We start from the raw sequence: 22,256 nt of genomic DNA, 5'->3' as shown, positions 1-22,256 counted from the left end.
CAATTCTTTATGCTTTGTCCTTGATCTTATGAATCATGTTCCACACACTGGACATGGGGTATGCAGGACTATATACTGTCTCCCAAAAGAAACGCATAGACGAGAACTCTGTTACGAAAATGTTATATGTTCAGACATGTATAACTCGTCCACAAACAGACTTTAAGTTTCTTTCAACCTTTTCCGTACCGGATATCCTCAGACGTCCAGGCACTCTGGCTGCGTAGTACGATGTACCGATCTTGGGCTGCAGTGGTCACTCGATATCTACAGGGACGGTCATGCTCGATTTCTTTCAGCAGACAGAAGCTTGGTAATATACAGCATGCATTCTTTCAATGTCGATGTTCCTTGTCGCAGAGTACAAACGTGACGTAATGATTTGACCTGAAAGCTCTTTACTGCAAAATTTCTCTCTCTCTCTCTCTCTCTCTCACACACACACACGCACGCACGCACGCACGCACGCACACACGCACGCACACACACACATACACCATCCAAATCTGAATTATTAATATAAAGCTCCAAGACCACAAGTTCGTTCGTGTTGCTGCTCAATACTCTTCTTTAGCACGTGACTGTCATGCGTACGGCCTTCCCAACTGGTCACTAAGTTGGTACAGTAATGGGCAAAACGGTCAATTTTAGTGCAAATACATGGTATCATTGCACCAGGTGCATACAGCAACTATCCACAGTATTGCCATGGACTTTTGCTTCTGAAAAATATTACAATTACAGTATAGCCATATCTCGAACACAACATGTGGTGTTGGGATAATGACCCGCTTAGATGTGCCAATATTCTGTCCCCGATAAGTATATATTTATACTCTGTAACAATACTGCCTTGCCTTTGGTCATTCTAGACAAGCGACAGTGTTCAAGGTCTGAAATATTTATTCAGTTTTCAGTGATACTGAAAGGACGTCGTTACTATATATTGAGTTAGGCAAATTGTGACGAAGTGCTGGCTGCCAGCTGCAACAACTGATTATTCTCGACACAAATACATTCATAAAAACATGTTTTCGTCACATATGGCGTCATATAATCAGTATATTGATGGACGCTTTCACATTGTATGTCTTTGATAATCAAAATTAGGAAACTGACTTTGTTGCCGGCATCCAAACCAACTTTGAGGAACGTGTTTGCTCACAAATACTATGCTTTGAAACTTTACACAGTGCTATTTAGCTAGATATGCTATAAATCTATGAATTTAGACACAATTCAGGATACAAGTGTGAGATCTAAGTGTTTGTTTTGACTAAGTAGTTATCATATCCCGGTTCATACTGACAGTAGTTCATACAGGCAGTATGTAGTCCTGATCCCCACTTCACACGTTCAACGCTAGCGCATTTCAGGACAAGATTTGCCGTGAAACGATTGTATATTGCAAAGTATCGATAACTCGACAATCTGAAAATAGTTTGAAGTAGGTACATGACGTATTCTTCCACAGATAAAAACATACTAGTATCATTTGACTTACCCCATGTGAACCGATGTGTGTGGAGCAGACACTGCGGCCTCATACTTACGACCTCACCTTAGAAATGTAGGATTAACAGAACAATATAATAATATATTGATTAGCTTGCGTTGTGATGCACTGACCTTTGATGCAATCGACAGACGCGTGAAACTGCTGGTGGGTTGTAGGTAAATGATGCAGTCTGTAATAAGGATTGGATCTGGAAGCAAAATATCAAAAGCATGCACAAAACGTAATATACTACCCCTCAAAAGTTCAAACTCACTAAAAGCACTCACTACATGTTATGCGTATATACATGGTTACATGTATTCTCCGTTTACTGGGGAAACCAACTACAAACTTTATTCAGATGAACTGCGCATGGCTCATGCATCAAGTTGCTGAAAGCATGTGCACATATCATGCTTGTGAACAGCTGCCTTTTGGTGCAAAGTTGTGTTAAGAATTTGCCAAATTTGCAATTTTCATCATTTACGGAACTCATGACAATACTCTTTTCAACGTTACCAATTTGTTTTACAATACATTTGTTCATGTGTAAACAGTACCTTTAAACAGAATGGGATATTTTGCAAAAGTTCGTTTAAAACAGTTGACTAATGTAAGTGGCCACTAAACTTTTGATGGGTAGTATAAGTTTGGTAGTGATTAGAATCACCGTGTGGTCGCAAACTTTGGATGTGTGCTGTCAGAGATAGAAGGATCCAGTGAAACTCTGCTTGATAATGTCGATGCTGACATGTATGAAATGATGGAGGGCCATGTTATACTGGCATTATTTCTTGGGACCTATAACAATGATCCTCATGACTTAACATGGTATTGGACTATCCCAGAATTCTAAAAGTAAACTTATATGAATAAACTGAAGGGTATCCCCAATAACATAATGATCTTGGTAATAATCTTGTCAGTAGCTCATTATTAATAGTCTCTGAATTTGTTAGGAGAAATGTTCCCATACTGAGTATATATGTGTGTTTGTTGAGTATTTTGTCACCTAATTATATATTTACATGAGCATAATGTCTTAGGGATCCATGTATATCAGGACGTGATGTCGTTGATGTCTACTTAGAGACCTCAGTCGTATCGATCGGATGAATCATTGAAAGACACTTTGTCTATCCAGCAGCTCTAAAGGAACATGGCAATGCCGTTACTGGAGAGTGGAACAGGTCCTGGGAGATTGGGATGACAATGCCAGTTTGTGATCTCATCATTGAGATCACACATGCGCCATGCGCCTTTTAGGGCGTTCAGTGTCGCCTCAAACACAACTGTGACTTGCAGTGCCAACAGCTGGGGTCTAGTCGTGACTATTCGTTAGTTAAAATAGATCACATAGCTACTGACACCTCAGCGTCGTCAGCATTGACGTCAGTGGTACTATGGTGTGTCCTGAACTGAATGGAAGCAACGAGTAAAGGTTTGTGTTGTCATCTTGAAGGAAGATGTCCCTTATACATTATACAAACGTCGTGTGGCACATTGATGAACACACGACATCCATGGAGTTGACAGGTTTGGGTGGAGTCGGTGTGATGACTGCCACAAACTATCACTTTGTCATCTATGGCCCTCACCCCCTTGAACTCTCCAGTGACCTGTTGCCATTCGTTCAACCCCCAGGCTGACCCTGTTGTGTTCCAGGTTTGTCTGAAGTCACGCCCGTCGGTTTCACCGACTAGGCAAAGGTCCGAGACTTGTTTTACGTGAAGATTTTAAGAATTGATTTAAATCCTACAGCAGATATTGTCATATGATGATTTAAAATAAAGGATCAATAACCTATCCTCAGCACAAACCCACACAGATCCGACCAGACAGACAAACACAAATAGAGATCAAGATATAGAAAACTCCACGATTTACTATTTCATAATATTAATTTTTATTAATATCTTTCATTATTGACATAGGGATAAACGCAATATCAGGGTATCGCCACACATAATAATATCATTAATCTTTCTGACCTGTGTTTCTGGAAACTTGATTATACCATTAATAAGACGACGAGGAACCATTACAGTCAAACAGTTTACAGTCAGAGGTGTTGTGTATAATATGGAATACAAATCATAAACAGCAATACATGACATGTATATTGGCAATACGAATACATGCGATATGTACAAACAAGTTAAAAATAATAATTCATTAAATGCTAATAGATATGTACACATACATACTGGCACACAAATTAAGGAGAAGACATATCTTAAAGCACACAGGCTTTTGTGCATGAAAAATTACAAACATACAGTGCATATGGCCCAGTGGGTTTATATTACTGGCAAAGAAGGAGCTTAAAAAGTTGAGCACCGACGTGGCACTTGACCCGCAAGTATGAATGCCACCTACTGGCGATTGCCATTGTGAACGAAGGGGCCCCAGGCTGTCCTAATATTACCGACGTGCTACACCGACCACGTGAAAGTCTTATGAGCAAGGCGTTTGGAACTAATTTCATCGTCATGCACTGCACGTGCACTAGCCCACATCTGCTCTACCTTTCACAAACCAAACAGACTTGTTCACTGCCGTGTACCGCCAACGAGTTCTCTGCGCCTTATCTTTGTTTGCCAGTAGAAAATGAAAAACCGATAAAATCGTGATCTGGATTAATCCAGGTGTGTGTGTGTGATGTGTGTGTGTGTGGTGTGATGTGTGTGTGTGCGTGGTGTGGTGTGGTGTGGTGTGGTGTGTGTGTGCGTGCGTGCGTGTGTGTGTGTGTGTGTGTGTGGTTTGTGTGTGGGGTGTAGCTGTCAGTGGCTAATCTGGCCGTAAACAGTTACTGATAGATTTGCTTGTAGATTGTATTATATTGTACTGAAAGTTTATTAATGATTAATATCGGAGAATCGAATATATATGACATATGTTTTCATCCGCGCCACTACAGAGAATACATATTAAATCAGTTTCATCTTTAAACATTTCCATGCAAAAACGTTAACTGAAAATCTAAATGTTTAACAACATTCTTTTAATTTTTTTTATAGAGATATTTTTTATATTTATAATTTTATAAAATATTTAAAATATGTTCAAGATCTAAATATGTACCACTTATCCCATATGCATTTCTTCATATGTGACCAGACCATATTCATCATACAAGTCCGTTATAGTTAAAATTCCATTCTTGGCCCACTGTCTGATTGGTTTGGGGTGAAGGAAATTGGCTTCAAATTTGTCTTCTCTTTTAATGTCAGCATAAAATTTTATGTGAACATTTATTTGCTTTCTATTTTAAGGATTAGAAGACGTTCTTCGACCAACGAATATGGGCGCTTCAAAACGCGTTTGTGACTGAATTAATCGACGATACCTGTTGGAATCTACATAATGATGAATAGCACTACCCAAACCTAAAAATACCCCCAGAACTTCTCGAGTAATCTTCTTCAACTGTTCATACCCTTTGGCGGCCCCTTTCCCAGCATGCATGGCCGATTTCCCTCCTACGACTGATGGTGTAGTTACTGAGCAGTCACGACATCCTAGGTTACCCAGTAGTCCTTTCCGTTCCTGTCGAATCACCTGGTCAGTTCTCCGTAGCGGACCTACAACCGTTTTCCCTGGATCAGGCTGACTGGGGGTTTTCTTGAGGAATCCACTGTCGAACTGTCGGTCAAGACCCTGGTCATCCGTCAACATGTCATTATTATGCACGAAGCCCATGGTGGTCACATGCCCTGGTTGCAGCGTGGATGGTGATGAACGGTGCATTTGCATCGAGTCAGTACCTGCATGACAGAACGTCTAAACAATCAGAGAATCTGACAAAATAACAACATATGCTTACATGCACGTCAACGAGTTCGGGAATTATAGGTACTGCTTTACACGATAACTGTAAGATTCTGTAAAGAGTGGTCGAGAAGCCTAGTGATTTGCTGGTCAATCCGAAGACACACAGAGGTACAAGTATGTGGTATTACTGGAATATTATTAAATGTGGAGTGAATGTAAATTCACTGCACTATTAACTCTGTAAACAGTGACTGTGTTTCTGTGAATGTTTTCATGGACCAGACTATCTGGCTCAAGTTTAAAAATAGTGACATGCATATGTTATAGGATCTAAGATCACCTTATACCGACATCAGATGGGAATCGGAAAGTGTTTTTCCATGCACAGAAAGGTATTTTTGATATATAACGTATGTGGTGCAATACCTGCATCCTTTCCCAATGTCAGTACAGAGCCAAGTAAGAGTAGGAGACTGGATAAAGTCATGGCATACATCCCTTGCATGCCAGCTGATGGAGACCTTAAAGAGAGAGAGAGAGTGTGTGTGTGAGTGAGAGAGGGGTGTCACATACCAAAGTAACCACAACAGAAGAATAGTTTGTTTTGCAAAACTTTATTCCTCCCCTTAAGATATAAGTAACCCCAATACCTATACTAAACTAATTCTACAGGTGCAAATACAACTAACTAATCTAATTACCTAACCTAGCTACATATACAGTTCTGTCTACCACTTATATTGCTAAAGTTCTAATAATACTACTACTACTACTAACTACACTAAAATCCTAATACCCTCACTAATATAGATAATGATTACATATAATCCCAATCAAAAACTAAACAATTGAACTAAATAACAATAAAGGAATTTGCCACTCAGAGAGAACACTTTCTCTTTACAATGTAATCAGAATGTCAGTGCACTTTGGTTCCACTTGGTGACGTCATGGTATTTGTGTGGTATCCCTCACACCCAGGCGATGGTTTCCCTCACGGAGTTTAAGGGGCCTGTGTAATGGTTGATGGCTGTGCCATCAACATCTCACATTACTAGGAGATACATGCTCCTTGTACAACAGGGAAGACTCTTGTCTGTCTCCTTACAGGCGGAGATACTACCCCTCTCCTTACTTTAAGGATAACCGGCCAGTTCCGGGACACTACAATACAATATAAGTAACTACAGTTACTCAGTAAGACATGTGTCAATGTCTTATACTTTATGCATGTACTTTACTCCGATTTACATATTTGAAAGTGGAACAGTTTTTGTGGAACGATAACATTCAAATTTTGAATGGCTTTGTGGCTATATAGTGTTACAATATGCACATATATCTAGAAATACTACATCAGTAAAACAATTTCTTGCTACATCTACTCAATCAATAAATACAAAAGTAATAATGATAATAAAAACTTACGCCAGCCAGCGTGAGATGCAATCCCATACAAAAGTTGAACCCATACAGGTGAACACAGTGGTGATTCTGGCTGACTGTGCAGATTACTACCCTTCCTCACTATTTATATTGACCTCCCATACCCAAGCTACTCAACACCTCTCTATTGTTTACAAATTAACACCCCAGCTCTCTGGCCATACCTGGTCACGCTTCCCTGAACATAACCCTGTTCCCATAGTATTACCGAACATAATCTAACAACAACTCCCAACAATATATAACACACTCTAACAATACCATACTACATCTATTTACAGTACCATAAACTAATTATATAAACGAAATCATCTGTGATCTTGACAAGGGGTATTGGCGTAGTGAATACTGTGGAATGTATAATACTTACCTTTGTGGTGAGAAATGGTGTCTTCAGTGACGTGAAGCGCCTTTTCTGTTGTGGAACTGCAGCTGTTCACACCAGTCACTGATAGGAATGTCAAGAGCACAGCTTAGCTGACCTTTTATATCACCATGTGCCATTTGAACCCTTTGAGGAAATGTGTGATACACAATGTTGGAAATAAACAGACTGAAGACAATTGTACCCAGAAAACAGAGCAGTTATTCACAGGAAATAGGATGGTTATATACCCAGAAAGGACAATTGTACCCATGACACAGGACGAAGCGAACGAAGATCTAAATGCATGCTAAAAATGTTCTTGATCCGTTCTTCAAACAACACAATAAACGTCTGTGAGAGGTATTTTGGGGGTTTAGTCTTTGAAAATATCACGTCATACTATAACTAGATAGTTTAAAGTTTCATTTTTTTATCCTTAGCATATATTCAGGATACCTACATGTTGAAATTTGTCAAATACTTTGTCCGAAACTGACCACAGTGCGGAAAGTTTCTGGACATTTGCGTTTCCAGAATGCTATTTTGACGTGTTCGAGCGCTTGTTCCCCTTTTCACAGTCGGATTAAGTCACAATGATTTACAGTTTGTGCCGTGATTCTTCTGAACATACTATCATTCATCTGCAACCCCTAAACCATGTCAATGTATATTAAACATAGGTACATATTCTCGCCCATGGGACGTTTAGTTTTATTTTCATCGTTTCATCCTTTGCCTATATTGATCCTTCGCCTCATTACCGCATGTTTTTTTTCCATTCTCACAGGCATGGATTGACTAAAAAGGTCTGTATTGATTAATGTGGAATTTCTTCATTAAATACTGTTTTACCGTCTTTGGCGGGCATATAGAAGTTGGCGTACTAAGGAAGGATACGTCAATTGCTTGATAATTCTGCTAATACATAAGCATAACTCTATTTTAATGAAGAAGACTGTATAGGAAAAGTGCTGTCATTATGTTGTTCGAACTCAATACGTCATGTAAGTTTAACCTGTTTTTCCAAGAAGTGTTCACCCTCCAGACCAGACAGCGAGTCATGCCAAGTGTCGGGCGAGTTTTTAATGGAAACAGTCTATGTGACACATGTACTGAAGAACATTCTTTCAGGTAGCAAAGTCGAGTTGCCATGGACACCAAAGATGGAAGCTAATTGTTTGTCGACGAGACATAAACACCTCTGTTATGAATAGCGTGATTTCGTCTGTTTATTATACACCTGGTGTGCAGATTGGAAGAATCGCAAGTGGGGTCTGTTTCATGAATAGGTATTTTTATATTTCAGGTACGATAAGTCCCAGAGGGAGAAGACCTAAGACGTCATCTACAGTCTATTTTGATTTAGTGTTTGTTACTAATTGTTATCTCATGGCAACAACTTGACTTCGACTGAAATTGATGTTGGTGCTCTTGTCCGGAGCAGAACTACAAAACCGTTCAGTGCTCCTTCACCAAACCTGGCACATGGTTACGTCTGGTTGTGAACTAGTGGGGTTTGTTTTGATTAGTGTTGGATTATGGAACAAAATATATTTTTTGCGTTTTCATGGCAACAAGTTTGATATTTATGGTAGTGTTCCTTTCCGAAGCAGAACTTAACAAGTTAATTAACCCGTCATATAGCTTGAATACTGCCGAGTGCGGCGTTAAACAACAACCTGTAGAACCTTTCAGTTCTCTCTTATCACTTTGTGAGTATTGAAGAACCTAATGACAGAAATCCCCACTCTATTTCTAGTATCAACATTACCGAGGAAAACACTCTGGCACTCTGTTGATACAAGCATGTTAGTATAGGAATAGCTGTCATATATCTGTGGTCATTCGATCAGTGTGAAGAACAATGTAACATTGAACATAACTAGTAGACGTATTCATGAAGAGTGTTTTACCATTGCCGGGGATACTGTGTTTTTGTTCAATGCGATATGACTGCCAAGAAATGACTGTCATCAAGCTTACAACAACCTAAACCTCAGAGAGAGAGAGAGAGAGAGAGAGAGAGAGAGAGAGAGAGAGAGAGAGAGAGAGAGAGAGAGAGAGAGAGAGAGAGAGAGAGAGAGAGAGAGAGAGAGAGAGAGAGAGAGAGAGAGAGAGAGAGAGAGAGAGAGAGAGAGAGAGAGAGGTATTGGGTGAGAAATGGTGTCTTCAGTGACGTGAAGTGCCTTTTCTGTAGTGGAACTGCAGCTGTCCTCACCAGTCACTGATAGGAATGTCTAGAGCACAGCTTAGCTGACCTTTTATATCACCACATGCCATTTGAACCCTTTGAGGAAATGTGTGATACAGACACATGGAAGACACTAATATTATTAATGTTCGATGCAAATCCCTATTTTCTCTTTAGCCGGACATTCCTATATCTTTTTATGTAAACAGTTGACTAACCTTTGTGCGTCTGATGCAATTTCCTATTTTGGTTCATACCACCAGATCTCGGATTATTTCCGGTGAAGAAATGACTAGGCTTAGCATATTTTCATGACACCACGCTTGGTGTCAAATATCTGCTCAAGATATAGTCATATTTGTTTATCTGGCTCTGCTTTTAGCAGAGGTTTCTTATAAATTTGGAAAGGGCTTCTATTCAAACAGAACTAGATGTATTTCATGAATGTTAAACACAGTGCAGGGCTATTTCATTAACAGAGTGGGGCCATAACTAGGTTGCTTTCACTGAGTGACTGAGTTTACACAGCCTTTTCCAATATTCCAGCAACATTACGACAGGGGACACCAGATATATTCTTCACACATTGTATCCATGTAGGGATTCGAACCCGGGTCTTCGACGTGATGAGCCAGCGCTATAATCTTTAGGCCACCTGTCGCCGCCCCTGAACAGAGTGAGGCTACGCCTAGGTTACACTGACAGGGTGAGGCTATGTTTGGGTTACGTTGACAGAGGAAGACTACGCCTAGGTTACGTTGACAGAGGGAGACTACGCCTAGGTTACGTTGACAGAGGGAGACTACGCCTAGGTTACGTTGACAGAGGGGGACTACGCCTATGCTACACTGACAGAGGGAGACTACGCCTAGGTTACGTTGACAGAGGGAGACTACGCCTAGGTTACGTTGACAGAGGTAGACTACGCCTAGGTTACGTTGACAGAGGGAGACTACGCCTAGGTTACGTTGACAGAGGGAGACTATGCCTAGGTTACGTTGACAGAGGGAGACTACGCCTAGGTTACGTTGACAGAGGGAGACTACGTCTAGGTTACGTTGACAGAGGGAGACTATGCCTAGGTTACGTTGACAGAGTGAGACTACGCCTAGGTTACGTTGACAGAGTGAGACTACGCCTAGTTATGAAGTAATGACAAGGTTACAGGGACAATGTAAGGCTATGACAAGGTTACAGGGACAGTTTGAGGCTATGACAAGGTTACAGGGACAGTATGAGGCTATGACAAGGTTACAGGGACAGTGTAAGACTATGACAAGGTTACAGGGACGGTGTAAGGCTATGACAAGGTTACAGGGACAGTGTAAGGCTATGACAAGGTTACAGGGACAGTATGAGGCTATGACAAGGTTACAGGAACAGTGTAAGACTATATTAAGGTTGCAGGGACAGTATGAGGCTATGACAAGGTTACGTGGACAGTGTGAGGGTACGGTAAGGTTACAGAGACAGAATGAGACTATGACGAGGTTACAGGGACAGTCTGAGGTTATGACATGGTTGCAAGGACAGAATGAGACTATGACATGGTTACGTAGACAGTGTGAGGGTATGGCAAGGTTACATTGTAACATTGACTTTGAGGCTAGTGAGGCCAAGACAACGATCGTGTTGCAGAAACGAGTTTAAGGTGCATGAGCAACCTTTTTTCTGCTCTGATATAGACATGTATTATCTTGTATGTCCCCATACATGTCTTGCATGTCTTGCATGCGCATGATTAAGGAGATAACAAAGTGTTGTTGCAAGCTAAACATGCGATAACATTACGTAAAGATGGCTGTACTTGGTCTGCTGATGCTGGTGAGCGTCCTTGGGTCGTCTCGAGCTTTGAACAACGGTCTCGCCCTGACCCCACCCATGGGATTCCTGGATTGGGAGAGGTTTCGGTGTAACACGGACTGTGTCAATGACCCAGATAACTGCATCAGGTACGTGTCGTTACCTTGAGAGTGCCCTTGTGGTCACAGAGAGCATCTTTAAAGAATAAAACGTTAATGTTTTTTCCTATAACTGATGGTATATGCACTGCCATATTTTGGCCAATATTAATCCATACAACTATTGCGTTTTTTATGAGTGTCACCCCAAAGGAAAACGGAATGTTTTCGTTTCGGGAACTTGTGGTCAATGCCTTTGTCTTTTGGACAATAAAATCAGTTTAAAGCAAACATTGACTAAACCAAGCGTTCACGAAATGTTTAAATGCTTCACAGCATATATCACACAAACAATGTCAGGGTAATGAATGAAACGTGGGACAGGAACATATGTTATTTATTTGTTAAACATGTATGGTATTTAACATATGTTCATATGGGTTAAACTTTCATTTTATTGTCCGAAAGACAAAGGGACTGAGCACAAATGCACGACTTATGGCCGCCTTCTCTCTTTTCATTGTTTAGGAAGCAATTCATAGACAATACTCACTATGAAATCGGAATGGCACAAAATATACGTTTGAAATGTTTTCTACCTTTAAGAGTCTCAAAGGTGAGACAAAGGTGAGACTGACTATCATGAATACGCTTTAATCTTTCTGGTATTCCGGCAATAGGATTATCAGGTACTTAATATTCCCCATGAATACACACAGGTAGCAGTGGCTCTACAGACATGTCTGTGTTGGACTACCTTGGTGATCAGGCTTGATATCTACCTGGGCTCAAAGGCGGATAGTTCGTATATATGCATGTGCTTTCCTCATGCATACATAGGATATACCAGCTGTACTCCCACTGATGTCTATAGTAACGTTATAGTCTTGTAAACATTACGTATGATGTCAACAGCTATTTCATGTACATGCGTACATAATCTAGCATTAAAGAGGCAGTGGAAATATAAAATTGGAGCATACAAGACTGTTCTTTCCCGAGCAGAGGAAGCTAAACAGACCAACTTCAGTTCCGCACAAAATGCCCACTGCTTGAAAATACCTGTGGTCCTGATCACATTCTGTATAAGTCTTCAGTAAAAGAAGACAGCACGAAAGATATGGTACGTTTTAATCACTACATGCATGTATTTTTTTAATTCAGTCGAGACACTGAAGATGTACGGATTCTGATTTGGAGTAGAGTAACCTGTACGGTACAGAAAATGATCGATACTTAAGCAAGGGCATCATATTTATCGCCATATTGTATTTGTGTGACATTCCTCACGCATGGTTAGGGTTTATCTTCAGGGTTAACCCGTGCCTGTCGTAAGAGGCGACTGATGGGATCGGGTGGTTAGTCTCGTTGATTTGGTTGACACATGTCATCGTATCCCAATTGTGTACACTGATTCCCATGCTGTTGATCACTGGATTGTCTAGCCCAGGCATGGTTATTTACATATCGCCACCAAGTAGCTGGAATATTTCTGAGTGGGGCGTTAAACAACAAAGAAATAGTACATTGTTCATGTACCATGTCAAGGCTACACGTGTTATCAACAATCACAAATCATCAAATTATCAACTATAAGGTCATCTCATAAACCACTGACCTTGTCCTAGTCCACTGAACCTGTCAACTATATGGGCCCGCGTTATTATTAACATGGGTGGCGTTATCAACCGGTGCAAAAAGGTAATTTATTACCACGAAAATACGCTGTGGTGTCATCACCCGTTACAATACAAAGTGTTATCGGTTGATACAATAAGTCGTGATATCAACCAGTACAATAGCACGCATGTCGACTAAAGGGAAAAGGGTGCCGTTGTACAAAACCACCTTAGCACAAAGACATCTTAGGTCTATGTTAAGTTATGGGAGTTGCGGACACCCTAGCGCTAAGACACGTTAAGTTGATGTTAAGGTACGGGAGTTACGGCCATCTTAACGCTAACTCTACCCTAAGTCTATGTTAAGGTACTGGGCTCACGGTCACCTTAGCGCTAACTCTACCCTAAGTCTATGTTAAGGTACTGGGCTCACGGTCACCTTAGCGCTAACTCTACCCTAAGTCTATGTTAAGGTACTGGGCTCACGGTCACCTTAGCGCTAACTCTACCCTAAGTCTATGTTAAGGTACTGGGATCACGGTCATCTTAGCGCTAACTCTACCCTAAGTCTATGTTAAGGTACTGGGCTCACGGTCACCTTAGCGCTAACTCTACCCTAAGTCTATGTTAAGGTACTGGGCTCACGGTCACCTTAGCGCTAACTCTACCCTAAGTCTGTGTTAAGGTACTGGGCTCACGGTCACCTTAGCGCTAATTCTACCCTAAGTCTATGTTAAGGTATTAAGCTCACGGTCATCTTAATTCTACCTTAAGACTGTTTTAGATTGTGGACATCACCTCAGCATAACACCTTGTTATATGATCCAATTGCATAGATTGGTGCTCAAAATGTTGATCATTGGATTGTCTGATCCAAACTTATTTGCAGACCATCGTCATATAGGTGGAATATTGCAGAGTGCGGCGTTTAAACGCGAAAGAAAGAAATATTGACTATGTTTCCATAGTCAATTGGCCTTGTTTACGGCGGGACAGGTCAGGTATTGGATCCGTATGTAGGTCACATCAGTTCGCGACACCTTAGTACTTCCGGTGACCAACAACATTTCATTTCGAATGGTTTCATGGCAGTCAGTTGACAGTAAAGAACCGATAATCACATAACACATTTGTAACCATCCCCAAATTAGCCAACAATCACGAAGGTCAACAGACGCGACAGCCAAGCATGGTTGTCTAATTGGCCCCGCTTAATTTGGAATTAGAACTGGTTCTTGAATAAATGCTTGTCACCGGAAATCTGGTATTGGAAGTAAGCTGTGTCCAGTCTCGCATATCACAATTTGGAACGCTGAAAGGGAGTCGAGAACCAGCTTAGTACCGGAAGTAGCGTCTTGAGAGACTTACACTCCTTGTTGTTCATCATGGGCCAGATCCATTTCTGAGTACAACCAATAAAATAACCAAGAGTACGTTTTTGAATCATGTGGTTTGATGTTGTTGTTAGCATACCATTTTCTACACTGGGAAAATGGTCAGGGTACTGACTAATCTTCAGGACTAGATATTGACCAGGAGTAGCTCCTGGTAGCAAATGGGGCAGCAGTCTAAGGTCAAGATCGCCATATAGCTGAAATACTGCTGAGAGCGGCATAAAACTGAACTCACTCACTCATTTTTAAACAAAGGCCATATGTGACTGCGAAGTTGATGTAGGCCGTCATTTCAAACTATTATTTGCATTAACATATTACATTCCAGCGAAAGGTTGTTCATGACGATGGCAGACATTATTGCGGAGGAAGGCTACCGCGAGCTCGGATACGAATACATCGGCATCGACGACTGCTGGCCCTCCAAATCTCGGGACGCTGATGGCAACCTCGTGATAGATCCAGAGAGGTTCCCCAACGGAATCCTTGGCCTCTCTCGATATGTAAGAAATAATTTGCTCGCCAGATTATACTTGAATGTATCACCTTCTCTTATCACAGACAGCAATCATGTCCTTCGGTAACCAGGTCTTTGGTCTCTCTCATTATGCAAAGAACTTAGCTGAACCCCGAGCTTTGAGCTTCGTATCAATAGTGTTTCCTTTTGTTCAACATATTACGGAGTGAGTGAGTGAGTGAGTGAGTGAGTGCGTGAGTGAGTGAGTGAGTGAGTGACAACATATATACTAATATCATGCCGCGTCAACGACATGACTATGGAAACGATGAAATAATAAGGGGTTAGAAGTTTGACAAATTGAATTAATTTTAAAATCGTTACAAGACTAAAAAGACAGAAAACGTGTTATTTGTTTCAGATAAATCATAATCCACCTGAGTATACCATATGTGTATACTTTCGTTCATCTGGCATTTAGAACCATGATCAATAAAATCTGGAATAAGGAGTTTGAATTTACGACCCAGATTTAGCGCAACTCTCTACAACTGTGTTATCTAAGACAACTTTGAACGGTAGTGCAATGGCATTGTAAACGAGAGTTTTATGCTGTAAAGGTACATTCCCGTGGGCTAAAACTTGGTATCTATGGAGACGTCGGTACCAAGACGTGCGCAGGGTACCCTGGCAGCCAGGACTACACGAAACAGGACGCCGAGACGTTTGCTCGATGGGAACTAGACTTGCTCAAGTTTGATGGCTGTAACACAGACATAAACCGCTCGGCAATATGTAAGATATATAACAACCACGTCGATTAAACATCCTTAATGCCTCGAACTGTAACATAATGGATATATTTCGAACAAAAAAATCCAGAATCATTTTAGTATTCAGCACATCCACAAAAAATGTCCACATCTTATATCACCAAGTGGAGTTTTCAATTGGTATATTAGTAAACATCGATCAACCAGGAACTAGTAGTGGTGCGTTTTTGTGTTACAGATTTCCCCTTGATGAGTCAAAATCTGAACGCCACTGGCAGACCCATCCTCTTTACGTGTGAATGGTTTAGTGCTGACCTGACCAAGGTAGGTATATCTGCAAATAATATCATGAATTTTTAAATTTACTCGTTTAACAGCCTAACCTCGCATCTTTGTTCACGGCGAAGTTGACGACCACATCACGGAAGAAGAAATAGGAAATCACTTTAGTGTCAGTTGTAATGGTGGGCAATTGGAAAACAAGTACTTGGTATATCACACGTTATGAAGAGCAAGCTGAAGCTGAAGTGCAAGTGCAAGCTATTTGTTGTGTGTGTGGTCTATTTGTGTGGCTGTCTGTGTCTGTGTATGCTATTCGACCTGTATGTGTGCTGGTGTGTGTCTGTGTCTGCAGTCTACTTGTATGTGTGTAAGCCCGTATCAATATGTGGTTCTGCCACTCTACATGTCTGTGTCCCTATATGAATGTCACATCATTGTTCAGCGGTCACGAGAGGTCCATGGGTTCCCCGCAGGGCTCGGGGAACATAAACAAACCTCGAGGGTACATGAGCCGATGGACCCCGAGGGACCAGTGAACAACGTATTTATCTTACCGAACACCTGAATTTTAATTTTGAACTGTTTGATGCACTGGTACAGCCTCGTAGTATGGCGAATCGTTTCGTCGCCATTGTGCAGACGACACAAGGAAAACAAATTTAGTTTTCTCCTTTCCATTCACCTTTCAATCGCATAACATCGGTAATTTCCGAGCATCATGCATGATTCAATGTTATTCGAGATAAAGAAGTACTACCATGAAGAACCAAATGATTTCGGCATTCCCAGCGGTGTTCATTGAGAAATATACATCGTCTGTAAGCGTGGTACATTGAAAAGAATAGAATAGCGCTTAGCCAATCAGAAAGCGACATTCATGTGTGAGGTAAGATAATTGAACATTTCACTCGTTCGTCATGATGGAAGTTTGAAACTGCTTAGAACCTTACCCGCCAACCCCGACTGCACCTACATGTTTCCAGCACTCCCACTACATCAACAACAGCGAGTACTGTAACAGCTGGAGGACGCTGAAGGACATCCAAGACAACTGGCCGTCAGTCCTCGGCATCATCCAGGCCTACGCCCAAAATGTCGGAGACTTCATCTCAGTATCAGGTCCTGGGTCTATCAACGATCCTGATCAGGTGAAAATAATTCACACACAAAAGGCGTGAATCAGTACTAGTCATTAACAGTAATACAACCACAACAAACCTCTGCACAGGCGGCAATACAGTCATAGCTCACTTCAAGCACAGACCTGATATGGAACCAGTGGTTACTTTGAAGATTTATTAATGATGTCTCAGAGACAAATATGAGCATGTGTGGAACGACGTCATATGGCGTGACATCATTTCATACATCTAAAGTTCAGGATTTCCAGTCAGTTCAAGGGGTCATTAGAACTGAGCAATTTCAAAGAAGATAAATGCTGTTCTGTGTACGTCATGTACATTTAAATGAGATTTGTTCACCCTGAAATAGCAATGCACATTAGTTCATGGATAGAGACCAAGGCTTGTATTTGTTTTTAAGGCTTCTCTTGTATCACAGCTGATCATCGGAGACTTCAGTCTGAGCTATGACCAGGAGAGGGTTCAGTTCGGGATGTGGGCGATGTTTGCCGCCCCTCTGTACATCTCCGCTGATCTGAGGACCATAAGACCAGAAGCCAAAGCCATTCTACAAAACAGGAACGTCATCGCCATCAACCAGGACCCACTTGTAAAGGGGGCCAATATGATAAAAGAGGTGAGATTATTCAGAAAACAAACAAAACGGACTCATTTCATGCAAAAGTAGTCACCCTAAACCTCAACTCCAATGACGAATTCACTGTGGGCGTCTTACAATAATTTGAAAAGTATTTGAATATTCCGTCAAATGGATTGTTTAAAACTAAACACCAGTTATTGACTTCTTTCAGATTAGATATAATGTTACATTATACTATAGTATACGTTTTCCACGGAATGCGTCTGCAATGTGTCTGAAACATAAGCAGAGATATTGGCTATAAAGCCAGACCAAATTCAAACGAAAATAATAAACTGTCAAGATATAATGCTACTGACTGAAATATCGCAAATGAACGTTCGGAAGCAGTGGAGTGCCAGTCTGTTGTTGCAAGACACACCTATACACCTGCTAAGGACACATTCGTCACTACAGCAACGGACACTGCAGGCAGGTGCCTGGTCGTCGAAGAATTTCTGACCAAACCATCCAAAAAACCTGAGGATAGAAGTGGGAATTCGATCTTATCGACCACAATTTGTACCTGTCCTGACACGACTACACCGACAACGATGTGTCCAAAGGTGTAACAGGACACAGGTATGGAATTGGCGAAACGTGAATCGCGCTTCCTCCTGCAACAACGGGATAAACAACGTGTCTATCGAGGTTTTGCATGGGACGACGTTCGACAGGTGGACTGATTTGGTGAAGAGAGCGCCAAACAGCTCAAACCAGAGCTAGCGGTGTTTCAAGGCAATCTTGCAGCAAATCGCTACATCAACCAAATCCTGCCACCCCACGTCCTCCCACTTTTTTACCGGCAGGGGGAGCTGTTTCAACACGTCAATGCTCGACCCAACACAAGTGTCTATCTCCAAGCAAACGTCAATGTCCTTCCAACTGACGTTTCCGTGCCTTCCCGTACTCTCTCTCTCTCTATATATATATATACAGAGAGAGAGAGAGAAATAGATATCATATATATATATATATATATATATATATATATATATATAGAGAGAGAGAGAGAGAGAGAGAGAGACAGAGAGAGATAGAGAGATAATAGCTGGATAGATACATAGATAAAAAAGAACTCACTTGGCTTATGTACACTCTATTATGTGTAATACTTACTTATGTTTCACACGTCTTTTTTAGAAGAGTTCATATAAAATCCATGCAAGCGTCAATGTCCTTCCCTTGCCTTTCAGTACTCGTGACCTGAACTCAGTCGAACGTGGAGCAAACTCCTCGCCGTATCGCCGTATGTACACAGAAACAGAGGATATTACATGACTGCCCATGTCATACAACGTTTACGACACCAGTGCCTAAATGTTGGTATTTCCTGAGAGAGACGAGGGATATACCAATATTCGGCCACGAGTGTCGTAGACATAGTACGTTATGGCACAGGCAAACTGTAGCGCAAGTGGGGTTGCGCAGCTTAGAGAATATTGCCAGTAGTCATGTATGCGAGCGGAACGAGCAAAGGTTGGCAACGCACTTCCCTCGCTTCGGTTCAAAATAAAATACCGCCACCATCAAAGGTACACTCACATTTCCTCACTAGGTTGTGCTCTCAGATTTCCAACGCCATATTAAATAATTACTCACGTGAAATATGTTTTATTCAACGTTTTAAGCGCACCTCATGGTACATCGGACCGTTCTTTGCCTCCATTACCCCTGCCAGCTTCCGGTTCAAAGCAGTGAAGGAACAAGTTATTATTTCGTATGGAATACATAAAGAGTTATCTCACATGCTTCATACGCCCACTACGCCATAAGTGTGTTTATTGTAGAATAAATGTTACAAATGATCTAACAACAACGCCGACACTTAAGACAAATACATTCCAACAGAATCATGATGAAATTAGGCAATATGGTATATATCTATAATTTCTGCTTATTCTTGTTCCTTCGCTCCGTTGAGCCGGAAGCTGGCAGGGGTAATGGAGGCGGAGAACGATCTGAACACCACGAGTGGCGTTCAAGATGTTAAATAAAACATATTTCACGTGAGTAATTAGTAAACATGAGATGTGAGAGCACAACCGAATGAAGAAATGGGAGTGTACCTTTGATGGTGGCGATATGAAAAATACATGACATGACATGACATGAAAAATACATTTTGAACCGAAGCGAGGGAAGTGCGTTGCCAACCTTTGCATATATGAAGACTGGTCATATTCTCTACGCTGCGCAACCACTTTTGCCTATGGTTATGAGCACAAATATAATATTCTGTTTATTACTTAAGTCGTCATACAGTTGAAAATGAACTCAAATCTACTTTCAAACGCAGGCTAGCTAACCCACAGGCGCCCGACTCCGATGTATTTGGAAGTATGACCTAAATATGTAAGATATAGAAAGATGCGACAGTAAATCGAAACAACATGGCGGCCCGGCTCGCCTCGGCTCGTTTTCGGTCTGAAAAACGCTTCTGCCGCTTTAATCGTTGGAAAAACTGCACAATTTATACACCTTTGACCTCTGTAATGTACCTTGCGTGTCACTAACCTGCTGATTTTATTTCCATTTAAAGCTTTCAATATTTTTACCATCCATTCCCGGACGAAATCGGGACATATGCCAGGAGGAAAACAAATCTCATGCTACTGGTCAACCCGCACCAAATGGTAGGGCGAATCTCTGCTGCTCGTATTCGACGCGTGTATAAGGCAAAGTCACAGAAAAAACGCGACGTCATAGCATTGTTCGTGACGTCACGTCACCATGAGAAAGTGATATTTTGCCTTAGGGCATGGTATGAAAACTATGAACCCCGATAAATACGTTTAATACATTTCCTTATGTTTGCTACAGGTGTGTTTCTTTTTCTAGAAGAGTTAAGATTAAAGACATGGTCTTTTACAACAATATCACCTCAGGCACCAGAAATAAAAACAGCCTGAACGTACTGGTCCACGCGAAGACTAACCAGAATGTTCATGTCTGTTGTCTTCAATTGCAGATTCAAAACGTGCAGGTGTGGCTGAAGCCTTTGGTCAAACCCGGAAGTTATGCAGTAGCTTTCTTTAACCCAAACTCTGCTGGAACGCCAACGCGCATGTCCCTGACACTGGCGGATATCACACTGACCAATCAGAACGGCTATAACGTTACTGAAGTGTTTGATGACGTCAATATGGGAATGTTCAAGCCGAGTGGTCAGTTCAATGTGACTGTCAACCCAACGGGAATTGTACTGGTCAAGGCGGTCCCTCTTTGAAGACGAATAAGGTTAAAGACCTTTTTTCTCCCTCGTGTTTAAGAGCTTTTTCTTTATCAATTATTAATACGATAATCAGATGGTGGTCATGGTGTTGTAACATAGTAATCCTTAACAGTAAGAGAAACGCAACTCTTGCATTTTGTCAAGTTTTTTTAAACAAAAGACATAAACATGAATGTTTACTTTCACGAATTTTTCTTTTGCTGTTCAGCATACTTCTTTCGATTTGTACAGTGTCAAAGATGACGTTCAATGTTCGGTTCTGGAATATTAATTCCTATCCGTCATAAAAACCACTTAACTTGAACTTCCGAGCTTCTGTCGTGATCACCTGTCAGAAGCAGCGTTTCGTCAGAATACTTTGCTTTGCCGTAGACTAACTGCGCTTTCCACGAATTCTGATGCTGCAGTTCAACCTTGAACGTTCTAGAGGGGCTAAATTTTGTTTGTGAACATTGAAATATTATTCTTATCTCCAGTACAGAGGAATACATAAGCTGCTGTGTTTATCTAACTGCAACATGTTGTATTTGGGATTACACTTTCTTAGTAAAGTACAAATTTTAGCACTTTCTTGGTTGAGTCCCAACAGGGAATCGAACTCACACCCTCAGTGTCAGGCACCTAATCGCCAGCACACAGGTCCCAACAATCCCTGTAATTCCTGATAGGTACGTCAGATTCCCCCATTACAATTCTACGAAGTCACATTTCAAAATTAATCTGTGCAATTTTGAGTGAGCGAGTCTAGTTTTACGTCGCACTCCGCGATATTCCAGCCATATTGCGGCGGTGTGTAAATAATCAAGTCCGGACCAGATAGCCCAGTGATCAACAACATGAGCATCAATTTGAGCAATTAGGAACGATGGCATGTTTCAACCAAGTCAGCGAGCCTGACCACCCGGTCCCGTTAGTCGCCCCTTCCGACAAGCATGCGTATATCCAACGAGTTGCTGAAGACCAATTCTAGCCCAGATGTTCCAGGACTGACCTAGTAACGATGGCAACAAACAGAAACATCAACGCTCTACAGAATAGTTTGGACCTATACATTCAGCTGTCGGTCACAGATTAGTGAAATTTGAATTCGATAGGAATCTTGCACAAATTAACGTCATGCCACCTGCCTACCTCATGACATAAGTGTATTATTAAGCGGCAGTATATTTTCATTATTATGCTAACATTTGTAAAGCGCCGATATCCATCTCAGTTCTTATCCTCCTTCCAATCTCAACGGCACCGTATTACCACTCTCTACTCCCCGGGGATGATAAAATGCTTGCACATACAAGGCGCATTGTGGCTTTGCCATCCTTATTAGGTACTCATTCACAGCTGGGTGGATTTCCAAGTTTACTGCATGCCGTTGTACCTACAACTAGGTGTTTGCACGTATTCATGTGGCCACCATCTTGTCATCTAACAAGGGATTCGTGGGTTCTTCAAGTGCACAGGGTTGTGTACTGTATTCTAGGGATTGTGACTACAGGAAAAGTTGACTCCAAGGTTTTAATACACGGTCACATGTTGGTTCGATCCTGACAACTCAAGCTTG

At 41.4% G+C, this 22,256-nt stretch overlaps 1 protein-coding gene across 2 annotated transcripts; it reads left to right on the top strand.

Moving 5' to 3' along the window:
• The first annotated feature begins 11,024 nt into the window (after nt 1-11,024).
• Nucleotides 11,025-21,256, top strand: LOC137272559 (alpha-N-acetylgalactosaminidase-like). 2 transcript variants are annotated; one of them, XM_067804947.1, is made up of 7 exons: nt 11,025-11,228; nt 14,519-14,693; nt 15,268-15,442; nt 15,659-15,744; nt 16,686-16,850; nt 17,263-17,460; nt 20,435-21,256. In XM_067804947.1, exons 1-7 carry the CDS (start codon nt 11,074-11,076, stop codon nt 20,690-20,692), a joined length of 1,212 nt encoding a protein of 403 aa, XP_067661048.1. In that variant the 5' UTR covers nt 11,025-11,073; the 3' UTR covers nt 20,693-21,256. The 2 variants fall into 2 exon arrangements, with proteins under 2 accessions (XP_067661048.1, XP_067661049.1); XM_067804948.1 differs by lacking the exon at nt 11,025-11,228 and adding an exon at nt 12,246-12,300 and having other exon boundaries at nt 20,435-21,249.
• Nucleotides 21,257-22,256: the final 1,000 nt, after the last annotated feature.

This window comes from Haliotis asinina, chromosome 2 (genome assembly GCF_037392515.1).
Source record: "Haliotis asinina isolate JCU_RB_2024 chromosome 2, JCU_Hal_asi_v2, whole genome shotgun sequence".
Classification (NCBI taxonomy): Eukaryota; Metazoa; Mollusca; class Gastropoda; order Lepetellida; family Haliotidae; genus Haliotis; species Haliotis asinina.
Note: the sequence above shows the minus strand (reverse complement) of the source record. Positions and strands in the feature narration are given on the sequence as shown.

Bases quoted from the DNA above. Each gene is read 5' to 3' on its own strand.
- LOC137272559 (XM_067804947.1), top strand. From the start codon at position 11,074: ATGGCTGTACTTGGTCTGCTGATGCTGGTGAGCGTCCTTGGGTCGTCT. The intron at 16,851-17,262 runs GTGAAAATAATT...CTTGTATCACAG, and splicing joins CTATCAACGATCCTGATCAG to CTGATCATCGGAGACTTCAG. The intron at 17,461-20,434 runs GTGAGATTATTC...CTTCAATTGCAG, and splicing joins GGGCCAATATGATAAAAGAG to ATTCAAAACGTGCAGGTGTG.